Source organism: Leptosomus discolor, chromosome 7, assembly GCF_034619465.1.
Source record: "Leptosomus discolor isolate bLepDis1 chromosome 7, bLepDis1.hap2, whole genome shotgun sequence".
In the NCBI taxonomy this organism is placed as follows: domain Eukaryota; kingdom Metazoa; phylum Chordata; class Aves; order Leptosomiformes; family Leptosomidae; genus Leptosomus; species Leptosomus discolor.
In genome coordinates this window covers 27639266-27664348 of record NC_141397.1, presented here as the reverse complement: position 1 = coordinate 27664348, position 25083 = coordinate 27639266, and the positions used below count along the sequence as shown (strand labels likewise).

At 34.6% G+C, this 25083-nt stretch overlaps 1 protein-coding gene across 1 annotated transcript in view; it reads left to right on the top strand.

Annotated features, from left to right (window-relative positions):
• The window catches only part of BBS9 (Bardet-Biedl syndrome 9), a 298029-nt gene that overhangs the window by 53108 nt on the left and 219838 nt on the right, over nucleotides 1–25083 (top strand). Inside the window, 9 exon segments of the mRNA XM_086467596.1 lie at nucleotides 1649–1725; nucleotides 4019–4072; nucleotides 6746–6848; nucleotides 7790–7894; nucleotides 9975–9989; nucleotides 13742–13882; nucleotides 16105–16200; nucleotides 20849–21021; nucleotides 23174–23326. Coding sequence (XP_086323722.1) covers nucleotides 1649–1725; nucleotides 4019–4072; nucleotides 6746–6848; nucleotides 7790–7894; nucleotides 9975–9989; nucleotides 13742–13882; nucleotides 16105–16200; nucleotides 20849–21021; nucleotides 23174–23326 — 917 coding nt within the window.

Sequence of the window (25083 nt, the reverse complement as noted above, 5' to 3'; positions counted from 1 at the left end):
TCTTTGTTTCATTTTGACTTCCAAACATGGAAGGTATTTAGAATTAGGTCATCATGTTAAAAAAAACTTCGAGTAGTTATTTCCATAAATGTCTTGTATTTCTGTCCAGTGCTGACCATTAAACTGTTGAACTAAAGCTGTTTTATATGTTTTGAAGAATAAGGATTTACGTTATAAAATGATGAAATATTTTAAAATATCTTAACTGTTATACTAACTTAAATCTAATGTTACTTGCATCAGTCAGGATGACATAAGTGGTTAAACATAGGTGTTTTGGCTCAGTTTAATAGTAACAAAAAGCTGATACTTACATGTAAACTTTGCTTGTGATCTCTGTCCTATTTCTAATAGAAAAATGACTGTATGACAGAAGTTGCATCATAGCTTGCTTGAAGAAGCAACCTGAAAAGACATGGTTAAGAAGGGATAGAAAAGGAAGACATTTTCTTGTGTGCACAAGTGGCATGGATTGTGCTGAGCTATGTGTAATTGGCAGAACTAGTTGTGTGCAGCTGTGCCAGTATGAAACAGGCTTAGGCTGCTTTGGTAGGTGGTATTGGAGGAACATGTTTTGGTTTTGCTTTTTTTCCCTTGTAGTAAAGGGAGGCATTTTTCTCTGGGCACAAGAAAATGAAAACTTACTTCTGTCTTCATCAAAATCTTTTCCCTTGACCCTCTTGTTAGAAAGAGATAATGTGCTGCCTACTAGTTCTGGGTCAATTTCAGGACCCTATGTCTAATAAAATTCTTACAGCTTTCTCAATGTTCTCATGCTCTCAATTATTCGATTAATATGTTAATTTCCCCTTTACATCAATTTCTCCTTTACTGTTTGTTACTTTAGGAACTATACATTTCCTGTTTGGGTTTTTCTTTTCCCAATACATTTAGTTTTAAGAAATAAAGGTGCTTTTCAGAAAAACGCGAATACTTTAGAGTGGGACTTCTGAACCCTTAAGAGGAGATTATGTAATTCCTCATGTTATTTAAGTGCCTAGCTTGTAATCCTTACAACTTTTTTTACATATGTGAATCTGCATAAGGTTTTATATCGTGGATATAAATGAGTTCATAACATTCTTTGCGTTGTATGTTGACAGTCCTGGAAATCATCAGGTAATACATTGTAACCCATGTAATGTTCTATACATAAAACTTTCATATACCTTCTTACGCAGAGGAATTTCTAAAATCTATTTTAATTTTACACTATTAGGCATAGAATCTTTCTGTATCTAACCTATTCATCATCAAATTATTTAGATGAAAGTGCCATGACATGTGTGGTGTGTAATTTGGAGATGTTTATATAGATGTATTTGTATATGCACGTGAGGACAAAAGTTAAAAAATTCCTTACAGTCTCTGGGGTTTGTGGATAGTAGGTGTGAAATCTTGTTACAGAATGAATCTAAATCCTTCTTCATATATGAATCAGAAATCCAGAATGAGATCCAGGTTTAGGTTGTCTGTAGAAATCTTATAAAATTGGAAAGGTTCTTTGGTCAAAAAGCATATGCATTTTTTTCTTTACACTAGTAGGATAATGATGTAAATCTGAAACTTGATACTGTTGAAATTGTATTCTTTTCAGAGATGTAGTTGCATGTTTGTTAAAGGACAGCTGGTTTACTTTTTCTTTCAGATATTTTGCCCAAATCTGAAAAACACAGAGATCTAATCGTCACAGCAGAAGTTTCACCTGATTTGGATGCACAATCTGTATGTATCTGTATAAAACCAGGAAATCTGAAAAGATTGGTTTCATATAGGAGTAAATAATGGTTGATCATGGATAGTGATTACTGTGTATTTGTGGGACTGAGCTTCTACATAGTCTCCAGTTTTCCATCAATTAAAATGCACTTTTTTTTTAACTAGAATTTGTAGCTAACTAGAATTATTAAAATTATTTATTATCTTCTGTCTGGGGACCTTTAGATTCTTGGCTAAGCAACTGTAAGTGAATGAGAACTCAGGATCTGGAACAACTTTATATTGGTGAGCAGTTAATACTATGGGGAGGAATCAGTAGAAGTGGCACCCTGTGGATCTTTTAAAGATAGAATATATGAACCATTCAAAGATGCATTGTAAGAAATAATCTTTTTCTGGCAAGGCATCATTCAATATTCTCTGGTCTTGCAGCCTAATTAGTTTATTCATCTTATATACATATGTAGTTTCTAAAAATTAATTAAAGTTCAGATTCTGGAGAGCTTATATTGTCTTTTAAATCTTTTCACTTTAACATGTCAGAACATACTTCTTACACTAGAACATCTGTAATTAGTTGTTTCTGGCCACTAATTTTTGCAAAACTGATTTTCAGGGCTACTTACTGTTTAAAAAATATGCAAGGAGCTGCTTTTTAATAATTTTTTATATATATTTATTTAAGCTCTGTTGTTATTACTACCACTGCCTCTACTATTATTCTTTGATAAAGGGCCTGTCTATAATGTACGCTAGTGTCCTAACACTTGGCTGTGGGGAAAAAAGGACAGTGTGATGGTCTTGGCTAGCTGCAATAATCTACTCACAGTACTTAGAACTGTTAGGTCCATAGAATGCTCTGATGCTGTTGTGCTCATTGGCCCAGCCTTCCAGATGCAAATGTTCTGTTTCATCTGTAAGTAACTCACTATATCAATTTAAGCACAGCCTTGAATCTTTATTTACCAATGCTGTCCTTATATCTTACTTTCCTGTGTGGTAGGCTTTTCTGAAGGTTCCTTCAGTAGCCATCTAGAAAGGAAAAATCTGATAAGATACTGCATGGGGAAGGACCGATAGAGCAAACGTGGAAACAAGTTTAGGGCTTCTGAAGTGATCTTGGAAACTACAGGCTTGCAGATAGTACTTCTACACTTGTGAAAAGCTTGAAATTGTGGTGTGTGTGGTAAAATCGCAGAGGATGTAAATGGATTAGATAAGCAAGTGGAGGACCATTCTGGTTATTTAACACCGCCTCCTTTATGGCCTCTGATCCATGAAGTCTAGCTGATTTCTGAAAGCTGAATATGGTAAGGATCAATCTTTTTGCATCCCTGATATTGCTTCAGGATCAACCACTGGTCACCAGAGGCAGTGGGCAGGACAAGCTAGTATAAAAGTAGCTGGTTTTTCAGCTGAAAAAGGTACACAGTGTACAAATGAAAGTTCTGTTTTTAGAACCCAGAGAGCCTGCCAGCCTTCTGACTTCTTAGGAACTTTGCAGATATGGACCTTATACTGGCATGTTGGGATGAAAAGGAGGGTGGGTAGAGGACATGAGATTGTTCTTAATTTAATCTTTTATCATGAGAAGGCATAACTTCAAGTCACTAATTTGGTATTATAGCAGAAGTGAAGTGTTTCTTTAAAATAAAACAGTTTAAACTAATAGGAACATTTTCTTAAACTGTAGGAACTGACCTGTTGCAAAATGAAATATAAGCATAAAATAAGATATTGAAATAGACTGCAAGGTCAAGATGAATTTTCAATTAGATGGACTTGCCTATTGAAATAGAAATTACCAGGAGTAGGAAGATGCCTGCCATAATTTTCTTTTGAAGTTCAAAATATATTTCTGATTATAAGATAGTGTGTGATTTTCTAGTACATACTATGGTATGTATATAATATATTGGCAGATTGGAAGTCACCTTTCCCTACTGAATAACAGAAGGTATTTCCAGAATTTAAATAAATATACAGTGGAAAGTAGTGTGCCAAACAAAACAGTTTCAAATATTCATATATACATCAGAGTGTATTAGTTTCTTATATACACAACATCCATGACCTTTTGCTATCCTTTTTGCAGGCAATTTCAAACACAGGCTTTACATTTTCAGAAGGAACTCAGAAATGTGTTTTGTGTATTTTAATCTGTCATAGGAATGATAAGTCCTTTACCGTTAATTCCCTGTTTACGAAGTTGAAGGTAGGAAAGTAATATTGCATTCTTTGTGTTCACTCATTCATGTGTAATATTGAATTTACTCTGTTTTCATCTTTTTCTTCACAGCAAGCCATTGACAGTGAGGTAAAAGCAGAGGCAGTACCATCAGTCACAGTAAAGGTACTGTGCTTAACTCAAACAGTAGCATTCAAACAGTGATGGCAAATTTTAACCTGTCACTTTCTGTGTATTTCACTTAAATCATGAAAAGCAGTAAAATTTGAAATGCGTGTACTTAATTCTCCTTTGTATGACAAGGTGTCATTCTAGTAAGCCTTCTGCTGAAGTCAGAAAGCGAATGGAGTTTTGATAGGCTTATCAAAAAGCAGACACAAAAACATTATTAGGATGGAATGAAGTTGTTTTTTAAGCTATAAGAATTTTTCCAACACTTTTCAAAGGTAATATGTGTTTGGTTACTCGAAATGTGAAGTTTATCTTCAGGTGCCTTTTTAGTTGTCAATAAACAAAAATAGACTTTTGTAAAAAGACTTTCATAGCTTTTGCTAGTGGAAAAAAAAGTGCTAGGAAAATCTAATTTGAAAAGTGACATCATTGCAATCCTCTATGAGAGCTGCTGTTTGTAGCTGGTTCTAAAGAAAGTGTGTGTGTGTGCGCGCATACAAGGGGGTGCAAGTGTGGTTTCTCCTCTCCTCAGTATTGCCTAAAAAGGATCATGACCTTTATTTCTGAGTTTGAGAGGATCTTCTAGGAATATCAATGGAGCCTTATTTTTGAGAACCTTGCAAGTGCTCTCTCTGTCTTGAGTGAAATGTTCAGAGGGTAACTGGACTATTTATCAAACCGGATTCCCTTACACTAATGTGGTCTAGTTGTACTTGGTACAGCATCTTTCTCTTTTTTTTAAGTGCTAAAATGATACAGTATAAAATCCTAATCCTGATAAAGTCTGTGACAGTTTTGCTCAAAGAAGTTCAGATGAACAGCATTGGACTTTGAATCAGGCTATGTAAATATAAGGGTACCTTAAAATATGTAATATAAATTTAAATTACCTCTAGAAAGTTATGAATTTACCAGCTTTTAGTTTACATTGGAGCCAATATATTGTATAAGTGAGCTATTACAGAGATAAGTATTGTGTTTATATTTGCCAAATTCAATTTTTGGAGAGCAGTTATGACTTCAGTATTGGGAACACAGGTAACTCCCATCATTCTCCCTCATGTGTTCATTATTGCTATTGTAAGGCCAATGGCAGACACTGTTTCAAATGAGCATGGATGTGTTTTATGTATTGATAAGCTTTTTAATAGGAAGATTTTATAATTCCCTGTTCTGTTTTCTTGTTTATGCATTTTATACCTTTTAATGAAACAAAAATAGTAAATGTAGGAGTTATAAGGCATTCAATTTTTTTCAGAATATTTTTTCCTGTGATAATGTTACTAATGAATATTATTTGTCCATTGTAATGGTGGTCATTGTACCCAAAAAATCTGCAGGCAGTGCATTGTGCTCTAAAAAACCTTCTAGAATTTGTGACACTTATTTTTATATTAAAACCTTAATTTTTAAATTTAATTTTGCACCAATGACAGGCCTGTCAGAAAAGCATTTAATAAAATTAGATACTTTTGACAAGTTTCTGGATAAGAGGATTCTTCACTTCAGGCTCCTCTGTGCAGCAGAAAGCCAAACACAGTTGAGAAATGCACTGAAGTAGTGTTTGCCAGTAACTTTAAATGTTGCTGTCTTGATATTCTGAAGTGTGCAGTCTCATGTCTTCATGTCTTCAGCTCATTTAATTGGCATTAACATCTGTAAGGCTATTGATTCCATCTTCATTGAGATTCTGGCTTCAGAAAATGGGGCGAAGTTTACCCGATATATGTACAGAGGTAGATATGATCCTTCCTTGCTAGCATTAGTAGCGATAGATGATCTGAGGGCCTGTTTGCAGCCCAAACGTGTTGTTAAACCAAAGTAAATGTTGATGTTAATTCTGTTATAGTCAAACTTCCTAACCCTTGAGCAATTTCATAACTAATAATATTTTCCTAAACTGATTTAACCTGGCTGTAGTGGGCTCTTTGTTAGACCAGCAACAGAAAACAGATGATAACAAATATGGTCTGTGTATGTGCAGACCACATTCAGATGTCAGTCACCACTATACTTTTTGTTTGAGATCTGACTCTCTTGATATTGATTGGTTTTACAGAGAAATAACTGCCTACAATAAAAGCAACCAGGGCCACTCCAGGTTTAAGGTTAGGTCTGCTCTCATAAATCTAGAGTTGTAGTTGTGCTGGGTATCTTGTATATTGAATTTTAGGGTTTGTTTACAATAAAAAATCAAATAGGTCTGTGAAGTTATTCAGAAGACTATACATTGCTCTTTGCAGTTAAAGGAAGTAATTTCTTTGTTTAGCTTTGTTTTTATTCTTTTCATTTTTTTACTTTAGTCACCTAAAAGAGGCAACATTTTATTTTTATTTACATTGGAACAAATGCACATGACACCAGCAAAATATTAACGTTTTAATTACACTTTAGCATTAGTTTTTCCTGGGTTAAAATTACAAAGAACATGAGAAATCCCCTCAGTTTTTTTGTAGCCTTTCGAGTTACTGTTTTCCATTATTGACTGTAAGTAAGTAAGAATTGTAAAAGGAAAATAGTCATTTTGAAGTTGAAATTTGTAGGTCTTAACCTTGGTTGCTGAATTGCTCTTTGCAGATGTTTCATATGCTAGTTATGTTTGTTTTCTGCTATACAGAGATTAATTTGTTGCTTCCTTTAAATACTTCTGTATGTCACTTGGTTTAGATAACAATACAGAGCAGAGTGACTGCGCAGAAACCAATCCTGGCAGTATGTGTACAAGCTCCATTAGCAGTGACCTGTGACCAGTTCGTCTTTGATGATTTAGGTAAATTATCATAGTACCATTACAGCTATTGTATCATATTACTTTTTCTGAAGATGTTTGAAAGGTATAGTCCAGCTTCCATCGAGTGTGTTTTTGCAGATACACTGCAGTTAAAGCATTTACAAATTTATCTTGCCTGCAGTCCGCAGCTTCTAGGTACTGCTTGGTGGAGGAAGACAAGTAGAAAGGAATGAAGTTGCTTCCTTGATTATGATAGGATGCATGGCAGGTAAGAAGAGGCAGGGTGGAATCTTCATGATAGAGGAACAAAAAATACTACTTATTATTTTGATGGGACATTGTGTTTTGCTGGCAATTCTGTCTATGTAGAAATGGCACTGCTGAGCTAAAAGCAAGAATAGAAAGCTTGTTTTGCTGTAGACATGGGAACATATGTTCCCAGCTTAGCATCAACTGTTTGGCGATTCTAGCCTTTTTCCAACTCTGTTGATAAAAGGCTCCAGGTGGGATTGCCTTGAAGAGTAAGTGGAGCTGAAGACCAGAGAAGTGTGTCCTGCTCCCTCAGTTGGGACTGAAGACTATTTCTGCTCCAAAATGTGCAGTGATGGTCCCTATTGAAACAGAGCTTTACTATCTGCCACTCTCATCTGAAAGGAACGTTTTCTTAACATGACAGAAGCAAAGGGCTGATGGCTTTGTAAAATATTAAAATCACAATATAAAACTGCATTTGTTTTGATATTCTCTGTGTTCAGTGTGCTGAATTGTTTTATTGGTTATGCTTCAAGGTAGTTACAAGCTGAAGAGACTAGTTTGCCTTTTACAAATTAGAGACTTAAAAAAGCATGTCCAGTGATTTGATAGAGGTGAACTGATGGAAACAACTATCATAATTTCATAGAATATTTCCCAAACTGCTAGAAAATGTTGCTCTCATTTGGAAGCTCCTATAACTTGATTTAATTTTGTATTATTTTTAGAACCAGATTCATCTGAAACTGTGGTCCTGTCTGTCTTTTTGAAGAGGAATTGTTCTCCATCAGAACTAGAAGGAAATTGTTTGGTTTCGTATAATATACCAACAGGTAAGCCACTGGAGATTTGAAATTGATTTACCTTTTTGGAGATCTTTTTCTTGACAATTTTTTATAAATGTTCTTTTGAAATATATTGAAAGCAGTAATAATAAAAGAAATAATGTGTATCAGAGTCTAGTCTTCTGTTTTAGTTAATATTTTGTATAACATCATTAAGTTTTATAATTTGTCTCACAGAGGTAAAAATCATATGCTTGTGGCTTGGGAAGCAGCTGTACAAGCTTTCCCACCCTCTCCTATCAATTTGCTTCTGTTCTACTCTTTAAGGGACCACCTCTTGGAGTGGGAAATTAATTACATCTTTATGACTATTCAGCCTTCTGGGCTGCCAACAAATGTGACAATAACTGCCTCCCTACAGAGGAGGAGATTTTAATAAGCATTGAGAGTGATTATTCCTCACTTCCCTTTTAACAGTTGAACATATTAATTCTAAACAAATAAACTGACTCAAAGGAACAGAAACTAAGTCCTTCAGTTTTATGATCCCCTAATGACCCTAATGACAGAATTTACCCTCCTATCCATAGCTGAAGACTGACTAGCTTAGTTTTCTACACACAGCCTGTGAATGTGTTGGGCTACTGAAAAAATGAATTTAGGCAGGGCTTCCATGTTAAGTTAAATGCAGCAAAAAACAGTTTAAGCTGTCTGTTCACATCTCACTGCTTTGCTCCTGCACCTCCTTCCCTGTTATGCTCACACAATCAACACTTATTTCTCAGCCAGATTTACTGATTTGGTTCACTGTGCAAACACAAAGCTGTGCCAGCACAAATGTAAGGGTGATATGGAGCAGACTAGCATCAAAGAAATGTGTGTAGAGTTAGGGCTTCTGTGAAGGGTGGTGGTCTTGAGTACCTTATCCTATGTAGACCCTTTAATTTAAGCATTTACTTCCCATCGCTTCTCACTTGAAACATTGTGTTTATGGTGATAGTCTAGGCCGTGTGACGATTGAAATGTTTATTTCTAGACAAAACTGAAACTCATGTTTTTAAAGAACTTGATCTTACCCTCTTTAGACAAGGCTTGCAGATACATGCAGAGGGTGGGAGATGCTCCTCCCTTTTTCTTGAGACCCTGCACAAACACCTTGTACAACTTCAGCCCCTCTATTGTGAGTCTGCTTATTCCTTGTGAATGACATGCTGTACCTTTGTAAGTGTCCCCCTTAGTGAAGTGGCTTTAGACAGGTTTTTGTGGTATGACTGTATAGGTAGTGTACTTTGGAGTATCTTGGATCCTCTGATTTTGAAAACTTCTTTTTTCTTTTGCTGCTTTTGCTTCTGTGAGTTTTGATTTGCAAAACCAGGCTATCAAACTTAAAGAGTATTTCTCACTGGCAAATGAACATATGATTTCTTTCAGGTGATACTAGTTAAACTCATGCTGATATTTTAGATACTAGGTTGGATTTTGCAAGCCTTTTGGTTAGGGAAGTAAAGAAATCTTATATCTTTAAGTATGTTTGATGTTTATATGCAATTAAAAAAAATCTCTAGAAGACATGACATTTAACAGAATTAGGGAACTGTAGGAGAAATTTTAAAAATTCACCTTTAATGGTAGAATTTGGAAGACTTCTAAATAAAGGAGAGTAGTTAAGATCTTGCTAAATTACGAATTATTAAGCTGGAAAAAGTATATTTAATTACGTAGAAATACTAGTGTTCCTTATACAAGGCAATCCTTAAGTGTAGTATACTAGTAAACAAAAATTAAGTACCTTTGTGACTTCATTTTATCTGAGTAGAGACATTTTCCTTGTTTTTTAAGACACCCATATTTGTGGCCAAATCAGTCTTCAGTGTATCTCTATGGGATTCATACAGCTGAAGGTTAATGAATCACTCGGTTGGATGGGATTGCACTGTTGACGAATGTGGTCTCACGTCTGTTTTTGGCTAGTATGATGTCTTTATGTGTTGTCTACTTAACAAATGTAGCTTAAGTTCCTTAAAACCTGTTAATAAATTTCCTTTTTTTCTTATTTGAGTAGCATCTTATGTATTCTTTTTTTTCCTTTTTTTTCCCCCCTTTTGTCCCATTGCTGGTTACACGGTAGACCTCAATCCTGAAGGTGAGTGAATCGAAAAAACTTCAAAGTTTAGATGGTTTAATGAGTGACAGTGTATGCTGAATAAAGCAGATTTGGAAGGGAACTATTATTTTACCTGTTATTTCTAGAAGTTCATATTATCCGTGATTTGATCCTACGAAGGTGTGAATATTTGAGAAAATTGAAAGAAATGAGGCTTAGACAGAACAAGACAATTATCCACAGGGCAGTTCATTTCTTGGTGAGCTGTATTGCACTTTCTCGTATGTAACACAGAAATTTTGCGAAGTATTATGTGCCTTGTGCTTTGAGGTGGGAAATGGAAAACACAATTGTATGTTCTTTCTATACCATGTTTTCAGCTATTTTTTTCAAGTTTCAGCAAGAACTTAGGCAGCTAAATTATAGGTTTTTTTTGGTGCAACTGAAACAGCTATTAAGGAGTTGTAGCTAATGCTCTGCTGTTTGGACTGAGTATCTCTGAGAATGATGTCACTTAACATTGCTTCATTCCAGTTCTTGTTGGAAACATCTTATTCAAGGCTAAAAGCCTGCTTTCTAACTGAGAATACCAGCAGTACGAAACTTAGGTGTGATCGTGGCAGACATACTTTTAAAAGGTACAATTAAAAGACAAAACAGGACTGGAAAGGTAGCTTATGTATAGGTAGACTAAAAAGAGAGAAGGGTAGTTTTGCAATGTAGTTGTGTACGTATGTTAAAAGATACATTCCCTGTAGGAGATATTTTACTAACTTTAAAATATATATTAAGTACAAATTCTTTCATGTTTTGAGAAGGGGAAAAAGTTGCTTGTCACGGATTTAGACATCAACTGAAAGGGTATTTTCAGTTTTGCAGTTTTTCTAAACAGACGTTTTACATATAGTTGTATATTTGAGTCTTGTTTTTCAACACTTATGCTCTTATGAGTGGATTAAGTGAAGTGAAAAAGTAGGTAACTGTTAATGGATCCCTTCCTTATCTGGTTTCCGGATGTTTCAGGGGACCTTGAGGTGCTGTAGAGGAAACAGGTGCTTGAACCATCTCAATAAAATACTGTGATACTCTTGGCAAGAATAGCAATCACCATGTGGCAGATTTCTGCTACACAATGTAATTTTTAAATGTATTAAAAAATAGAGTAAACATATAAATAAATTATACAAAGATAGATGTGTATAATTGAAATTCTGAAAATGAAGATATGGATTTTTTTTTTTTCAAAGAAATTTCTACTTAAGATAAAAGCCTGATGCTGAAGAGAATATTGTGGAGCACAGTAAACTTTGCAGAATTATCTGGAACAAAATTTATGTTAGTGAGGTGCACTGGACTAGTTAAAATCAGGGTCATCAATACCAGAAAAAGCATAAATTCTCTGAATAGTTAACATCCTAAATTAGAGATCTGAGCTTTAATGTTTTTATCAGGTAAATCAATGTTGTAAATATAATTAAGGTGCATGCATGAGTAATTTGGAAATGAAATTGTACCTACAGTGCATGTAACTGTTTTATTACTTTTATCAGGTAAGTGCATAATATGCCTTTAAATAGTGGTAACTTATGAGATAATGTTACAAAATTTCTGTTGTATTTCAGGTTAGAAGAGACTATGAATTTTATTCCATGTTTTTTCTTTATTACAGTGCTAAAATTGTGTATTGTGCAATGTACCATAACTCTAGATGAAGTGAGATGTATTACTAGATATAACATCAAAGGATTGAGGAGGTTCTGGCTCCTACACTTTGCTGCTACTTTGTATTTCTTTACTGTCATTTAAAATTCTGAAATGTTCTGAAAGCATTTCCCAGCAAGAGTTTTTCACTGTAGTGATATATTTTGTTGGAGCGTTTTGGGCTGGTTTTCTTATATGTAATTGTTTTGGACTCATCAACTAGAAATCTCCCCAGCCCGCTGCCACTCGCCCCATCCCCCGCCCCGAGCCAGATACTATTTGATTTGGTTCTGATTTAACCCTTCTCTGAAATATTGAAAAATTATATTTATGTTGAGGCAGACTGAGAGCAGACTATCTAGGAAAAGCTGGTTTGAAACAAGAAGAAAATAATCTTGTTCTAAATATAAAAATATTTCAAAATCTTTATGGCTAGTTTTGTCACTATTTTTTTCCTGTTGATAAGTCTCCATATCTGTGTTCAATAATAAAATGTTTGTGTTATGTTGTCATTACAAAAAGATTTTGATTTTCCCATCAGATGATGAAGGTACAGTTGAGTGAATCATTCTGAAAGGTCATGGGTTTATTGTCAAGTATTTTTTCAAGAATTTTCCTTGGAAACCGGGGATATCCCAGTTCTGAGGACCTGTCTTTAAGTTTTCTGCTCATTTTATACTGATTTTGCTTTTTGGAAGCCTCTGCAAAATACTTATTTGGAGGCATTATCAGCTAGCCAAAAGAGCTAATGAATTGACAACCAGAGGGATGAATCTGAGCCTTCTAGCAATATTTTTCCCCTGAGATGAGTCTTAGAAATAATTTTTTGTTGCAAGAGATCTGCAAAGCAGCAAACTAAATTGTTAGCAGAAAGGGTTGCTTGAATGACTTTAAATGATAGAGCTCTATTTTTATACTAACCTGCTAAGTTTACATGACTGATAACCTCTGTGTAGCTATCAGTTTCATGACTTTGTCTCATGTAATCCATGCCAGTAACTTACTTTATTCTTTCTAAAAATGTACTTTGTTAAAGTTTGCTGAGGTGAGTGTTTGGGTTAATGTTTAGTTTTGTGGGTTATTTGGGAGAGAATGAGTGATTGTTTCTATGACACTATTCTCAGTGAATATTGGTGCCTGTAGTGATGTCTGTACCCAACCAAGTTTTCCTATTAGCTGCTTCATCAAAAACATTCTCTGCAAAAAACCATAACTGGCTGCCCACAAGAGCAAGAACTCCAAATTTCGTATCAAGTAGAACTTTTGCCTTTCACATAGACGCCATCAGGCAATTTCTGACATACCAACAATTTTAAACAATGTTTATATTTGAGCAATTTTTTGACATATTCTAATGAACGTGTTTTCTAAATGTTGGTGTTAAAACTTCCTCTTTTCTTTTGCAACTTTCTGGTAAGATTGCATATGATACTAGATGCCAATACCAAAGGCAGTAGCCAGTTAGTTCTACAGTTCTGTTTTATTATGATGCAATGAGTTGAAAGACAGAGATTATTACCCAAAGTTATTTTAAATTCTATTAAATTTTTTTTTTTCTAAGCCACAAACCTCCGACAGGTGTTTTGAAGATATGAAGGTTGCATAGAAGTTATTTAAGATTATTAGGAAAAGAAAAGTAAATGTGCTTTTAAAAAGGTTTTAATTTGTGATATTCCTGATGAAAACGTGCATGCTTCAATTTTGTTTTTGAAGCATCAGGAGTAATCACACAGCTTTCATCTATGTTAAAGTAGAATTGTTTATCTGAAGTATCAAATGTTAAGTAAAATGTTAATCTTCATTACATGTTAATTGGTATGCATACAGGTATGCAGTGGATTTGGCTAATACCTCTTGCTTACTCATTCAGTTGAAAATGTTCACTTGAAAAGGTAATTAAAAGTATTCAAATTTAAAGTATGTTTGTTGGAACATTTAATGAAAATTGAGAATTTTACATAGTTTTTGTTTTAACATATTCCTTAATGACATTAAAAATATCTTGTTATATCTGTTTGAGGACAGCAGTATGAAGCATTTTGTATTCAGAATGTGGATGTGAAAGATGAATCTGTGTTCTTTCATTTTAGGAATACTGAAAGTTGCACAGTGTAACTTCAGGCTGCCTTTGCGGTTAATTTGCTTTCCAGCTCAACCTTCAAAAGCAGCAAACCACAAGCTAACTATTGATACCAATAAGCCTCCAGTCAGCTTCGTCACCATTTTTCCAGGTATGTTTTTAAATATGTCTATAATAGGAAATGTGTTAGGAACTCCAACAGGAATTGTTTGTCTGTGTTGAACTAATGAGGTAATTGACAAAGCTAATGGTAGAATGTTTAAAAAGTATATTTTGAAAGAAATGATGGCATAGTATTTCAATAATAATCCACATGGGCTAGTGTATCTGTCTCTGGTAAAACTGCAGATTTCTTTACATAGTGGGCCTGATATGAATCTAATTTTCATGTATCCAGAAAATCATTTTACATAAAACTGAATCAGTGGTGTTGTAATGTAGAAAACATGGGCATTCAGTTAAAAAAAAAGTTAAGCAGGGCAAAGCAAAAGAGGTAAATATTGTATGTAAGGGGTTTAGTTGCTTTGGAGGAAGATTTGTGGAGTTCTTGATGAATTAGTCTGGAGCTGATCTTATTTAATAATTTCATTAGCCTTCTCGGACCAAAAAGAAGACATGTACTCTAGTAACATTTTCTGATGCGGAAACCTGAGCTACATTTTATATTCAGGAGAATATTAAAATAATATGAAGGAGGAATTAAGTGCCATTTAGGACTGGAAAAAGAAAAATGAAATTGAGTACTATAAAGTGTAATGTTGTAAAAATTATTTCTGCTGTAATTATGTGCTCATAATTTGGAAGAGAGAGAGGAGGTGGAAGTTACCACAGGAACACTCTGTGGTACAATATTGTACCATCATAAGCACACAAATAAGAACTGAGGATGCATTAGGCAATGCATGCAAGAAACTAATATCATGTTACTATGCACTGGCACACTGAGTGCTGGTTTCTGATGTTAAATAAAAATTAATTCACACTCAGAAGTGTATGGCTATGAACTTTATCTAGGGATTTGAAGAGGAGAATTAAAAGAAAGTGACTTATTTAGCTTAATGAAACACAGGCAAAAAAGGGAATACAGTTGCCTTCAGTAAATATTTTGTGGCTGTATCATGGATTTAGATGATCCATATTAGCACAAGAAGAAATGACTAAACAGGGCTTATAAAGTGATTGTGAGGAAGTTCAGTCTGGCAGTGATTACATTTCTGAACTTCAGAGGACTAAGGCTCTGGAACAGTTTTCTGAGAGTTGTATGGGCCAACAACTTTAACATGATATTTTAAGATGGAGCTGCATCTCTTTGCAAAGCTTATATAGTGCATTTGTCTGAGGGCAGTGGAGTAGGCATGGTTGGGTTTTTTGGTAGCATGATTTTCTTCACTTTGAGGGTAAATATGCCTTTTCTCTCAAATGGGTGTGCTGTGTAATACTTACTTGAAACAGAGAAACTCTTCTTCAAAGGTCTACATTTTGAGGTTTTAATTATAGGCTTCCATTATGGCTAATAATGCTTTCAAAATAGAGCATTATATTTTATTTTTAACCTAGGGATGCATTGTTGAAAATATAACACAAAGCATGGGCCTAATGTGTTCCAGAAGAAGGTATTAAAATCTTCAGATTTCTGTTCATCCCATTTTCAGTGATGGGGGTAGGAGGGGAGGAAAAAGCATGCTATTTATGGTGTGATCTGTGAAGGAATTTTGGATTCTTGATGTACTTGATAAAAATTGTATCTCTTCTACTCTCTATTTTGCCTTATTTTTAGGGAAGGTTGGGAGGAGAGGTGACATGGAGTAGTTTTTAAAATGTAGTACTGTAAAACTTTTAATCTGGTATGATCCACTGCATGGAATGAAAAGAAAGGTGGGCCTGCATGGACTTTGCAGAGAGGCAAGTTTTAGCAAGCCAGATGTTAGCTGTGCTCTGTGCTGCAAGCTGAAAAGAGAGTGTGCTTAAAAGTTTTAGGATAATTTCCACATTTTTGCATAAATATCTCTAATTATTATTAAGGTCTTAATTAAAGGTGACCTTGCATCTGGTAAAAGGTGATAGTCTTTGGGCTGTACACTAATCACAGTTCTCTTTAGATGGTACAGACTGAACCTCTGAGAAATCTGCCTTTTGTTTCCAGGCGGGGAAAAACAACAGTGTGTGGCTCAGCTTGCGCCTGTGAATGAAGGGAGGGTATACCAAAGTACTGCTGATGTTCTTTACTTCTGAGTGCTAAGGAGAGAAGCAGTCTCATTCAGATTGCCTTTCCTAAATTGCTTGTGCGAAGGGTGATGTGGTCCTGCCTGTGGCTTGGGTTTTGTTGAATACCAGTGTCGATTATAGAAAACTGGATTTAACTTTCTCTTTCAGACTTTGTTGATCCATCTGAGGATGACCAGGCAAATGTTCTGGGATTTCAGTTTTTAACTGGTTCAAAAACCACTCTTCTTGCTTCAAAAACATCACGTAAGTGCTATTAGTATTAATGTAGAAGAGGCCTGATCATCAGTTAGTATATGTAGAAAATGAGAATGTGCATCATGCAAAGAAGGATAATCACTCTGTGAGAACTACAGAGGAGTTTCAAAGTGTTAACCAACTGTTTCTTACCCCTCCGAAATGTCTAATTACGTTGTAGGGAAGGCACGAAATTTTATAACAAAACAAAAAATCGTACTCGAAATATGGCACTCTGTAGTGACAATTCTCTGAAGAAATTTGGTTTCCTTCAAGTTTTTATCAATGCTTTTATTAATGAATTAATACTGTCATTGTAATAATGGAAAAAACCCCTCTTTTCCTCAAAGCTATTTCAACACCTTTTTGGAAGTGGTCATCTACTAGAATTTTTGAAAGGGATTAAAAAGCACTGACTTTCAGTAATTCTTGACTTCAGTTAGGCATCAGACTGTACTTACTTGCTTCTCTGCGTCTAAGTAAATGCCTGTCTCAACCTCTAGATGCCTATGTATCTTTAAGTATAGGATGATGGATTCAATATCCATCCTATTATGTTTACAGAATGTATGAATGTGCTTGTAGATATGCTGTTGCCTGGTCCAGTGTCTCTTCTGTAGGGCAGTTTGAATTAAATAGGCGTGTTCCAACCATGTGAGCTTGTGCTCTTTAAAAAAGATGTTCTTCATTTTGGAGTTTATGGTCTTGCCCTATACAACTACTCAACTCACTAAACTCATTCTTGGCTATGTGCGTTGGAACCAAATCAGTTCAATTGTGTTTAGTGTTTTCCATGCCAGCAGAGTACAAATTCTTCATTTAATAGAGCAGACTAACAAACTGAAAAGCTAGAATGCCTATTGGGCATTGCAGAGAGTTCCTGTGGAACACTGTGTGAATGCTTTGACAACTGTTTTGAATGAGAAATCAGAATCTAGTTTGTTTATGTGAAATTCTTTTGACACAAAAATAATCTGCCTTGCTGTTTTCGAAAATCAGTATTCATGATGGGTTATATAAATATTGGTGGCGTCAGCTGTGGGCTATGAGATAGTATTTAATACCTTTTCTAATGTAATCAAGTGTTTTAAAAACAGAAACCATCTGGAGAGTAACTTTCATTGTACCAAGAATAACTTTACATTTCTGAGGTTCAAATCCATTTGTATTGGTTTGTGTATGCATTGTTTGCATGCTGTTTTATTGTTAGTTCGTTTTTAATATTTGTTTAAATATAGTAGATGTTAAACAATTTTAACAACCTAGACATGCAATGATAGTTTCTAAAAACTAAAGAATTTAAAGGATTTATAAAGAACAATTTTTTTCTTGATTACAATTTAAATCTTTCATTTGGAGTTTGTTTTCCATAGTTACTAAATCTGATGCTATATAAGGGACAAACTTGTGTCTATCTAATGAATGTGTTTTAGCTTCTAGTGAGGCTATAACTTTTAATTCCCCAAACCCTCAAGCTTTTACTCTCAGGTTTGTTTATTCGCTAGTTAGGAATGACGCTTGCAGTCTTACTATAAACTTTCCCACACTGCTTTACTTGTGAAGTTCACTTTACAAAGGAGATTCAAAATATCTGTTTCTCTTAGTGTGACTACTCATTTCTTGTGTCTGGGAATCCTTACTTTAGGAAACAAATGAGTAGTTTGATGCCACCTTCTCTGTTAGCAGCCTGTTTCCAGCAATCCACTTTGTGCATTGGATTGAGTTCATTACAGAATTTCTTAGGGCTGTTTGCTTATTTGTAATGTTACCTAAGTAAAACTTAATTTAAAAAAAAATTGTAAAAGGTCTGATACTCAAAAATAATTCAGAATATTTTTATGAATAGAGAATATCCATAATACAAAAGCTTTGTTTGGTAAATTTCATGATACTGAAATGATTGTGCTTGAGTGGACAGATCTTCTATGGAACTATTGAATTGCAGATGAAATTATGTATTATTTGAGAGGTCCTTATTCTACTATGTAGTTTAACACTGAGTTTATACATTGTAAAAGTGCTTATGGAATATTATCACTGTGGAATTGTTCTTTGAAAAGAAAATTGTATGTGTAGACAAATAGTGACTAGAAGTAATGGTGTTTCAGAAAAGTAGAGAAGTTCATTGGGACTGAACAATCCTTATTTCTGGTTCTCCATTAAAGAAGTTAATCTTGGACAATGGAAGAAGACCTCTTTTTCCTTATCTGTTATCAAATGGACCTTAAGTTCTGAACTGCATGGAGGAATGAAAGTCTTCAGGTTCAGTTGGGTTTCACTGCTGAAGCTGCAAACATGAATGACATCTGCTTTGACATTTGCTTTTTAGTTGTATCAGCTAATCAATTTTGAACAGTGTAGTGATTGAAGATAGTACTTCAGCCTGTCAAGAGGACTGCTGCAAAGAAGCCCAGCCTAAAGTTCATTTTGGCAGTTAATACACATTGAAGAGAAGCTTGTCCCATGTAGATTAAGGTTTTATTATTTTTTTTTCTGAATTTTTTTAAAACTGTCTATTAATCAAAGTGTAAAGACAGCTTGACTGCTAATTGTGACTGGGTTTTCTTCTGCTGATGTGAGCTTGCTAGCTGAGAAGTGAACTGAATCATCTAGACTTCCTTCAGATAATCAACTGGCAGGGCAACCATTCTTAATGCAGGTTGTGCTAGTTGGGTAACCTGTGTCATGTTAAAAGCCTTTGTAACCGATGTAAGCTATCTGTGTTCCTTGGTCTCCTGCTTTTCTGTTTAAGAATTTTCTGAAAATCTACTGTAATTTTCTGTAACAGAGCTCATTTTAACAAAAAGCTGACACAAGTTGGTTAACTATTATAAAAGCACAGGGTAAGCAGAAGCAGAGTTATTTCTTTAGTTTTTTTCATTCTATTTCTGTTTAAAGCATGTATTTAGTACAACTAAAGATTCTCAGTTTTGTGCAATTTCTAAATGTAATTTGTCTTTTTTGAGAGCTGGCAGGTCATGTAAAACAAATGACTGCAATGCTCTCTACTCAGGACATGGTAGAACTAGATTGTGTTTGTATTGACTAACAAATAATGTATGGAAACTAAATATGCATTTTGGAGGAAATTAGTTTTATCCATTTTAGACCATTAATGTATTAGGTATGTCAATTATAAATGGAATGACTGTTGATTTGGCCTGAAAACATCTGAGCTAATTTCCCTCAAGGAAAAATCACTTACGGCAGAGTATGATGATACATCCAACTAAGTCCAGCCATTGCATTGTGAGTGTTTAAAAAATGGATATTAGGTTGAATGTTATCTTTAGCAGATGGTGTTCTTTTCTTTAACAGGCATGTTTTTAAATAAAACTTGCTTCTTTCCTGTTACACTCTAAACAGAATTTGTCATTCTCTATTCAGTGAAATACGTATCCTGGGAATGATGCCAGTGGTAATGTCAAACAATCTTGAATTACTAATGCTGAGAAAATTTTAAATAAGTACATTCAAGTTCTAAAGAATTCTGATTAATTTACTGTGAACCTTGCTAAAAAGGGCAAAAAAGGAACTATTTTGTATCAAACCCCAGCAACTGTTTTTCCTCGTAGCTTCTGTCTATCCTTTTGGATAAGGTGTTGGTAGATGAGTAATGAAAAGAAATAAGGAACTATTGTTTGAAAGTGTTTATCTGGAAAAAAATAAAATAAAATGCTGCTTTGATTTTCCACAATGTTTTCCTCTCAACATTCGGTTAATTCTGATTTTTCTGGAAACTGAAGAGAGGATTATACAAATATGGACTGAAAACAACAGAAATAAAATCTCATTCCACTAGCTTGCTAATTGGAAATTCACTAAAATGTGGTAGTTAAATGAATTTTTGTGACAGATAACACTGGCTAACAGGGTTCCTTTTTTCACTTCAGTTTATATAAACACTTTCATTTCTACAGTAAGCCATTTTTACAAAGCCATAGTGTGTAGATGGATAAAAATCACCTTCTACTAATATTAGCTGTATCTAGAGTGAACCATAGCACTATCAAAACTGAATATTGTTGTCTACGACTAGTTAGAGAAATACTTTTCCTACTAGGAGATATCCTAGGCAGTGGAGATGTAATAAAAATTATATTGAGTATATTATCTAAGAACTCAATAACCATTTCCAAGAGACATTCAACATTTTAGGTGAATTGGAGTTGTTTTGTTACCACTGTTATCAGGTGCTTGGGATGCTGTGCCTCTGTCATGGTCCAAAGTGAACTGAGCCTGATTCTGCCTCCAAGCCTCAGAAAAGGTCACTAAGGTTGTCTTATTGCAGACAGCCTGCTATGACTTAATATCATCCAGTAATTCTCTTCTTTCCTTATAATGGTAGTTCTTCATAGCTTTTTGTTCTTCATGAACAGGCCCATACTCTAAAGTAGGCCTAAAGCAATAGATACTTTAATTTTGTGCTACAAAATTGCCTGTTAAAGTTAGGATAAAAGAGAGAGTATTTAGGACTGACATCAATAAAATACAAGTATTAGTTTAGTACAAGTGAACACGTATCTCATGAAAAACTCATATAGACTTTGGATACAGTTAGCCAGTTAAATTTGTGTGTTATCTAAACTGTCATATAGTGAATGCATGTGGCTTGGATGTGTGTTTATCAGTCTTGTATTCGTTCTTGTTTTCAAAGAACGATATAGGATCCAGAGCGATCAGTTAGAAGACCTTTGGCTGATAACAAAAGAGCTCACGCTTCGACTCGAAGAGCATTTCAAGAAGCAAAACTGCAAAGATTTTGCATGTACCTTTTCTGGTTCAATTCCCCTGCAAGAATATTTTGAACTAATTGATCAACATTTTGAGGTATGTTACATAATAGGTGTATCGTTAATGTTCTGCTGGTTTAAAAATTTTATGTTAGTACTATGATTAATCAGATTATAGCTATCATAGGCATTTGGCTTTCAGAAAATAGAAGGTTACATCTAAGACACTGCTGGAATAAGTGTCGTTGTCATGAGTTACTTTTTAACATATGGAGAATGCTTTCCCTCTGAAATAGCCCTCGTGATTAGCAGAGCACAATTAGCTAGTATGCAGTCTGCCAATGATAAAAATTAAGGTACTGTATTTGCCTTTCTGCGCGCTGCCTGTACAGAAGCCATGGGTTCTTCATTTACTAATGTCATGTTAATTGTAAAATTGTTTCTAAAATTTGTCCTTAGTTTTAGGCTATTTTACTCTTATGTAATAATGAAGCCAGCTTTTTTTTTTTTTCCTGAATCATAATTATATAAAAAGTCTCTTCAGATTTTAAAAAACTGACTGACCTTGTAGAAGCAGCATTGGAGGCTCAAGGAAGTTTATCAGACCAGATATAAAATAAATGTAATTACTTTCTCCTGTTTGGTCATGCGAATGACAATAAAAAAAATCTCCAATAGTTCAGCTAGCTTGTAGAAATAGCTAATAACATAAAATATATACACTCCTTCCTCCACTACCTTTCTAGTAAAAAAAAACAAAACCAAAAACAAACCAAAAAACCAACAGAATAGCTATTTGAAAAATTCTGTTAAAGTTGTGTAATGGGCAAAAGCAGCAACTTGTGTATGTAAAAGTGAGAAATACTATTAGATGTTCTTTCATGCTGCTAAATTTTCTGTGAGGGGGAGCCACCACCACACAGAAAAATGGAAGTTGTAGCTGGTATTCTCTGGGATTTTTTAAGGAGTCAGCCTAGATCCAGGTCTATCTCTCAAGCTCTTGAGTAGTTATTCTTTCAATTAACTTGAAAATCAAAAAGTTTGGGTTTTTTTTATTGACTGGTGTTGTAGAAATACCTTAATAGGTTTCATTAGATTGTATCACAAGCTTAAATACACTGAAGTTTGAAATATGGGTGTGATTGCTGGAATGCTAATTTAGAATCTAATTATGTGGCAGCTGGCTATTTTGAAGTTTCTGAAATTTTATAATAATCTGGTCTAAAAAGTATCCAGTGATCTATCAGGGGGATCCTAATGCTCCCATCCCTGTTTGTTTCAACACACTCTTTTTGGCCAGCTTGGGAGAATATTACCTGAGATGTCTCTTTTTTCCTCCTATTTCTAGAAAAGCTGCATAGTGTTTCTTTTTTCTCTCAGCTTCCCTGAATTGTCCTTCATAATCATGTACTGACAGAATGGCACATTTGCTTATTTTAAATGTAATCTGTTTTCTAAATTTAGGAGCCTAATTTTTCTGCTCATTTTGGGGCACTTTAAAATGGGTATGTGTCATAATGCTCACATCTGGAAAGCCGTGTGTCTTAATGTTTCTTCTGATAACTTCTGCTAGTTACAGCATGTCAGCTATGCAGAGGAGTCCCAGCTTTTTGAAAGACTCACCTTTATTTAGTGATTTTTATGTTGAAAACACGTACTGGGGAAAAGTAGGATGATGAAAAGATAAAATAAGAATTCTTATTATCTGAGCGTTTGATATACAATGTTGTTCAAAATTTTGTGAACCTTCAAGAAAGTTTGTTGCTATAGCTGATCAGTATATATAAAAGAAAAAGGATTTCCCTTCAGAAAAAGACAATCATTCAAACAGTGCAGAATTTGGCACTTCTACTCGTGCATTTACTTTCTACTGCAATGAATACCAAATCCAATGCACTATGTGTATGTGTCATAAGCAGCACATCAAACCAAGATGAAATCTTGAGATCTTGGTGGTGAAATTTCACTCTTGTTATTAGGCTTTTTGATGTGAGATATGTATGCATTTTCACAGATTATTGTGGCTGTGGACAATTAGTTTTGATTTCAAGAATTATCATTTGCCACTGAAAATGTTAATAAGCTTCACAAGGAGTGTGAAATAAGAAACTGGTATAAATGATATTGTCACATTTGAATAATACACACTCTCCCCAAAATTTTACTATCATTCTCCCGTTTCATCTGGAATGTGCATACATAACATATATGACCCTTAACCTGAATTCTTGAAAACCTTTAAATTGCAGCTACGTCTGAATGCTGAAAAGTTTCAGGAGCTGTTATCTGAAAGGGCTGTACAGTTTCGAGCTATTGAGCGGCGATTGCTGACACGATTCAAAGACAAGACTCCTGCTCCTCTTCAGCATCTGGACACCTTGCTAGAAGGAACATTCAGAGAGGTCAGTACAGTTTGATTATGAGCCTAACCTTTCTTTATGTTGTTGGTAAAACTTAGCTTAAAGCATATAAGCTATGCTTTCCTGGTTACATTTACCATCCAAGAGACCAGGAAGCAGTAATTTGTTTAACCTAATATTCCCTGCAACTTTCCAGATGATTTGCAATAGTTTTATTTAATCTGTGACCACAGTCTTTACTCCTGGGTCACACCAGCTTGACAGCACATCATTCTTTCCAAACTGATGTTGATAGTGTAAATATTTTATAGTTCATGTGAAAATATTTTATAGTTCATAGCTTGTGTAAATATTTTATGGTACACTGTAAACTGGTGGAATGGTTTGGCTGGTGTAACATTCACAACAAAATTGTCTGAGGCTGACCACGTCCTTCCTTGTGGGGATTTTATGTTCTAATCACTTCAGAATGTGATAGTTGCAGAAGAACAATGTCTAAAAAAAAAATAAATTTCATTCCTAAACCATCCCTATACTGGAAGTACACATGGAATTTTTCTTGTTTCCTGCCTCAGCCTTGCATTGCTTTAGAATAACCCTTGTTTCGTGATGCATCCCCTTTGCTAAGAAGTTACTTTGTGTTTTGTGCTTTTCAGTTGGAGGATCTGATTTTACTTTTTAACATGCCTCGTTACGGAAGCTGAGTCACAATTAAATTCCTTGCTGGAAAAAAACACTTACCTTTATGCACTGTTGTATATCACAACAACTAAAAAGGTGTAAGGAAAAACATTTTTCCTTATTGTTTGTTCTAAGAAAAAATTTCTCTAAATTGGAGAGAACTGCCTTTCTGTGTATGATTATACATGAGTCAGATTTGCCTTTATTTCATTGAATTACTGTGAACGAGTTAACTATGAGATGGTTTAAGTTTGAAAGTGGGGGTTTTCTGGTTACTTTAAGAAATACTAGGTATTGTGATAGATGGGGGAATCTTTAACAATTTGAAATGGCATGACTAGAGCCCTAAAGATAAACAAAAGTGAGTCTCTTGAGTCTGCTTTTACTGTGTAGAACTGTTGCCTTTAAACTTAAAAGCAACTGGGATGTGCTGGGCAGTTTTCTTGCGCAGTTAAACTGAAAGATGAGTTCTGAGAAATGACAAAAATCAGATGGTTGAAATAGATGCATATTGCCAAAGTTTATTTTAGTCCTTCAATCCAAAATTAGGTGGGTATATTTCTTAACAATCACTGTTTTAAGCTTTTTTTAATTAGAATTGGTGTAGTTGAAAAGAGAATGAGGAAAAAGATTTCTTTCCAGAAAACAAATGCTTACCTTTTTCCATGTTTGTTAAAACTTTGTTTTAAGCAAGCTCACGTTTTTCTTGGTAGATTTCCTTTGTCATTTTCTTTTATTGGTGTGAATTCCATTGCAACAAAGAAATGTTGTTGTTAGTACAAACGTAATTGTGGTAAAATAGTAATTACCTTAAAGACCCCACTGCTGCACGTGAAACAGAGCTGTGGTAGGATTTAAGGTTGTCTCTTTGCTATGTGGGTGAAATTGCTTGATGATGCATTTCCTATATTAGAAAAGACCTTGCTTTCTTTAATTCCGTATCTTCTGTCTTTATTTGAACAAGTGTGTCTAATGCAAATAGCTGAAGTATTCAAAATATGGTACATGTGTTTTCAGTAAAGAAATAATGAGGCCAGATAAATATGAACAGTATGAAGTCTCAACCCAGAAATTCTTTTAAGTATGTAGCCTTCTTGACATTGGAATTAATATGATTG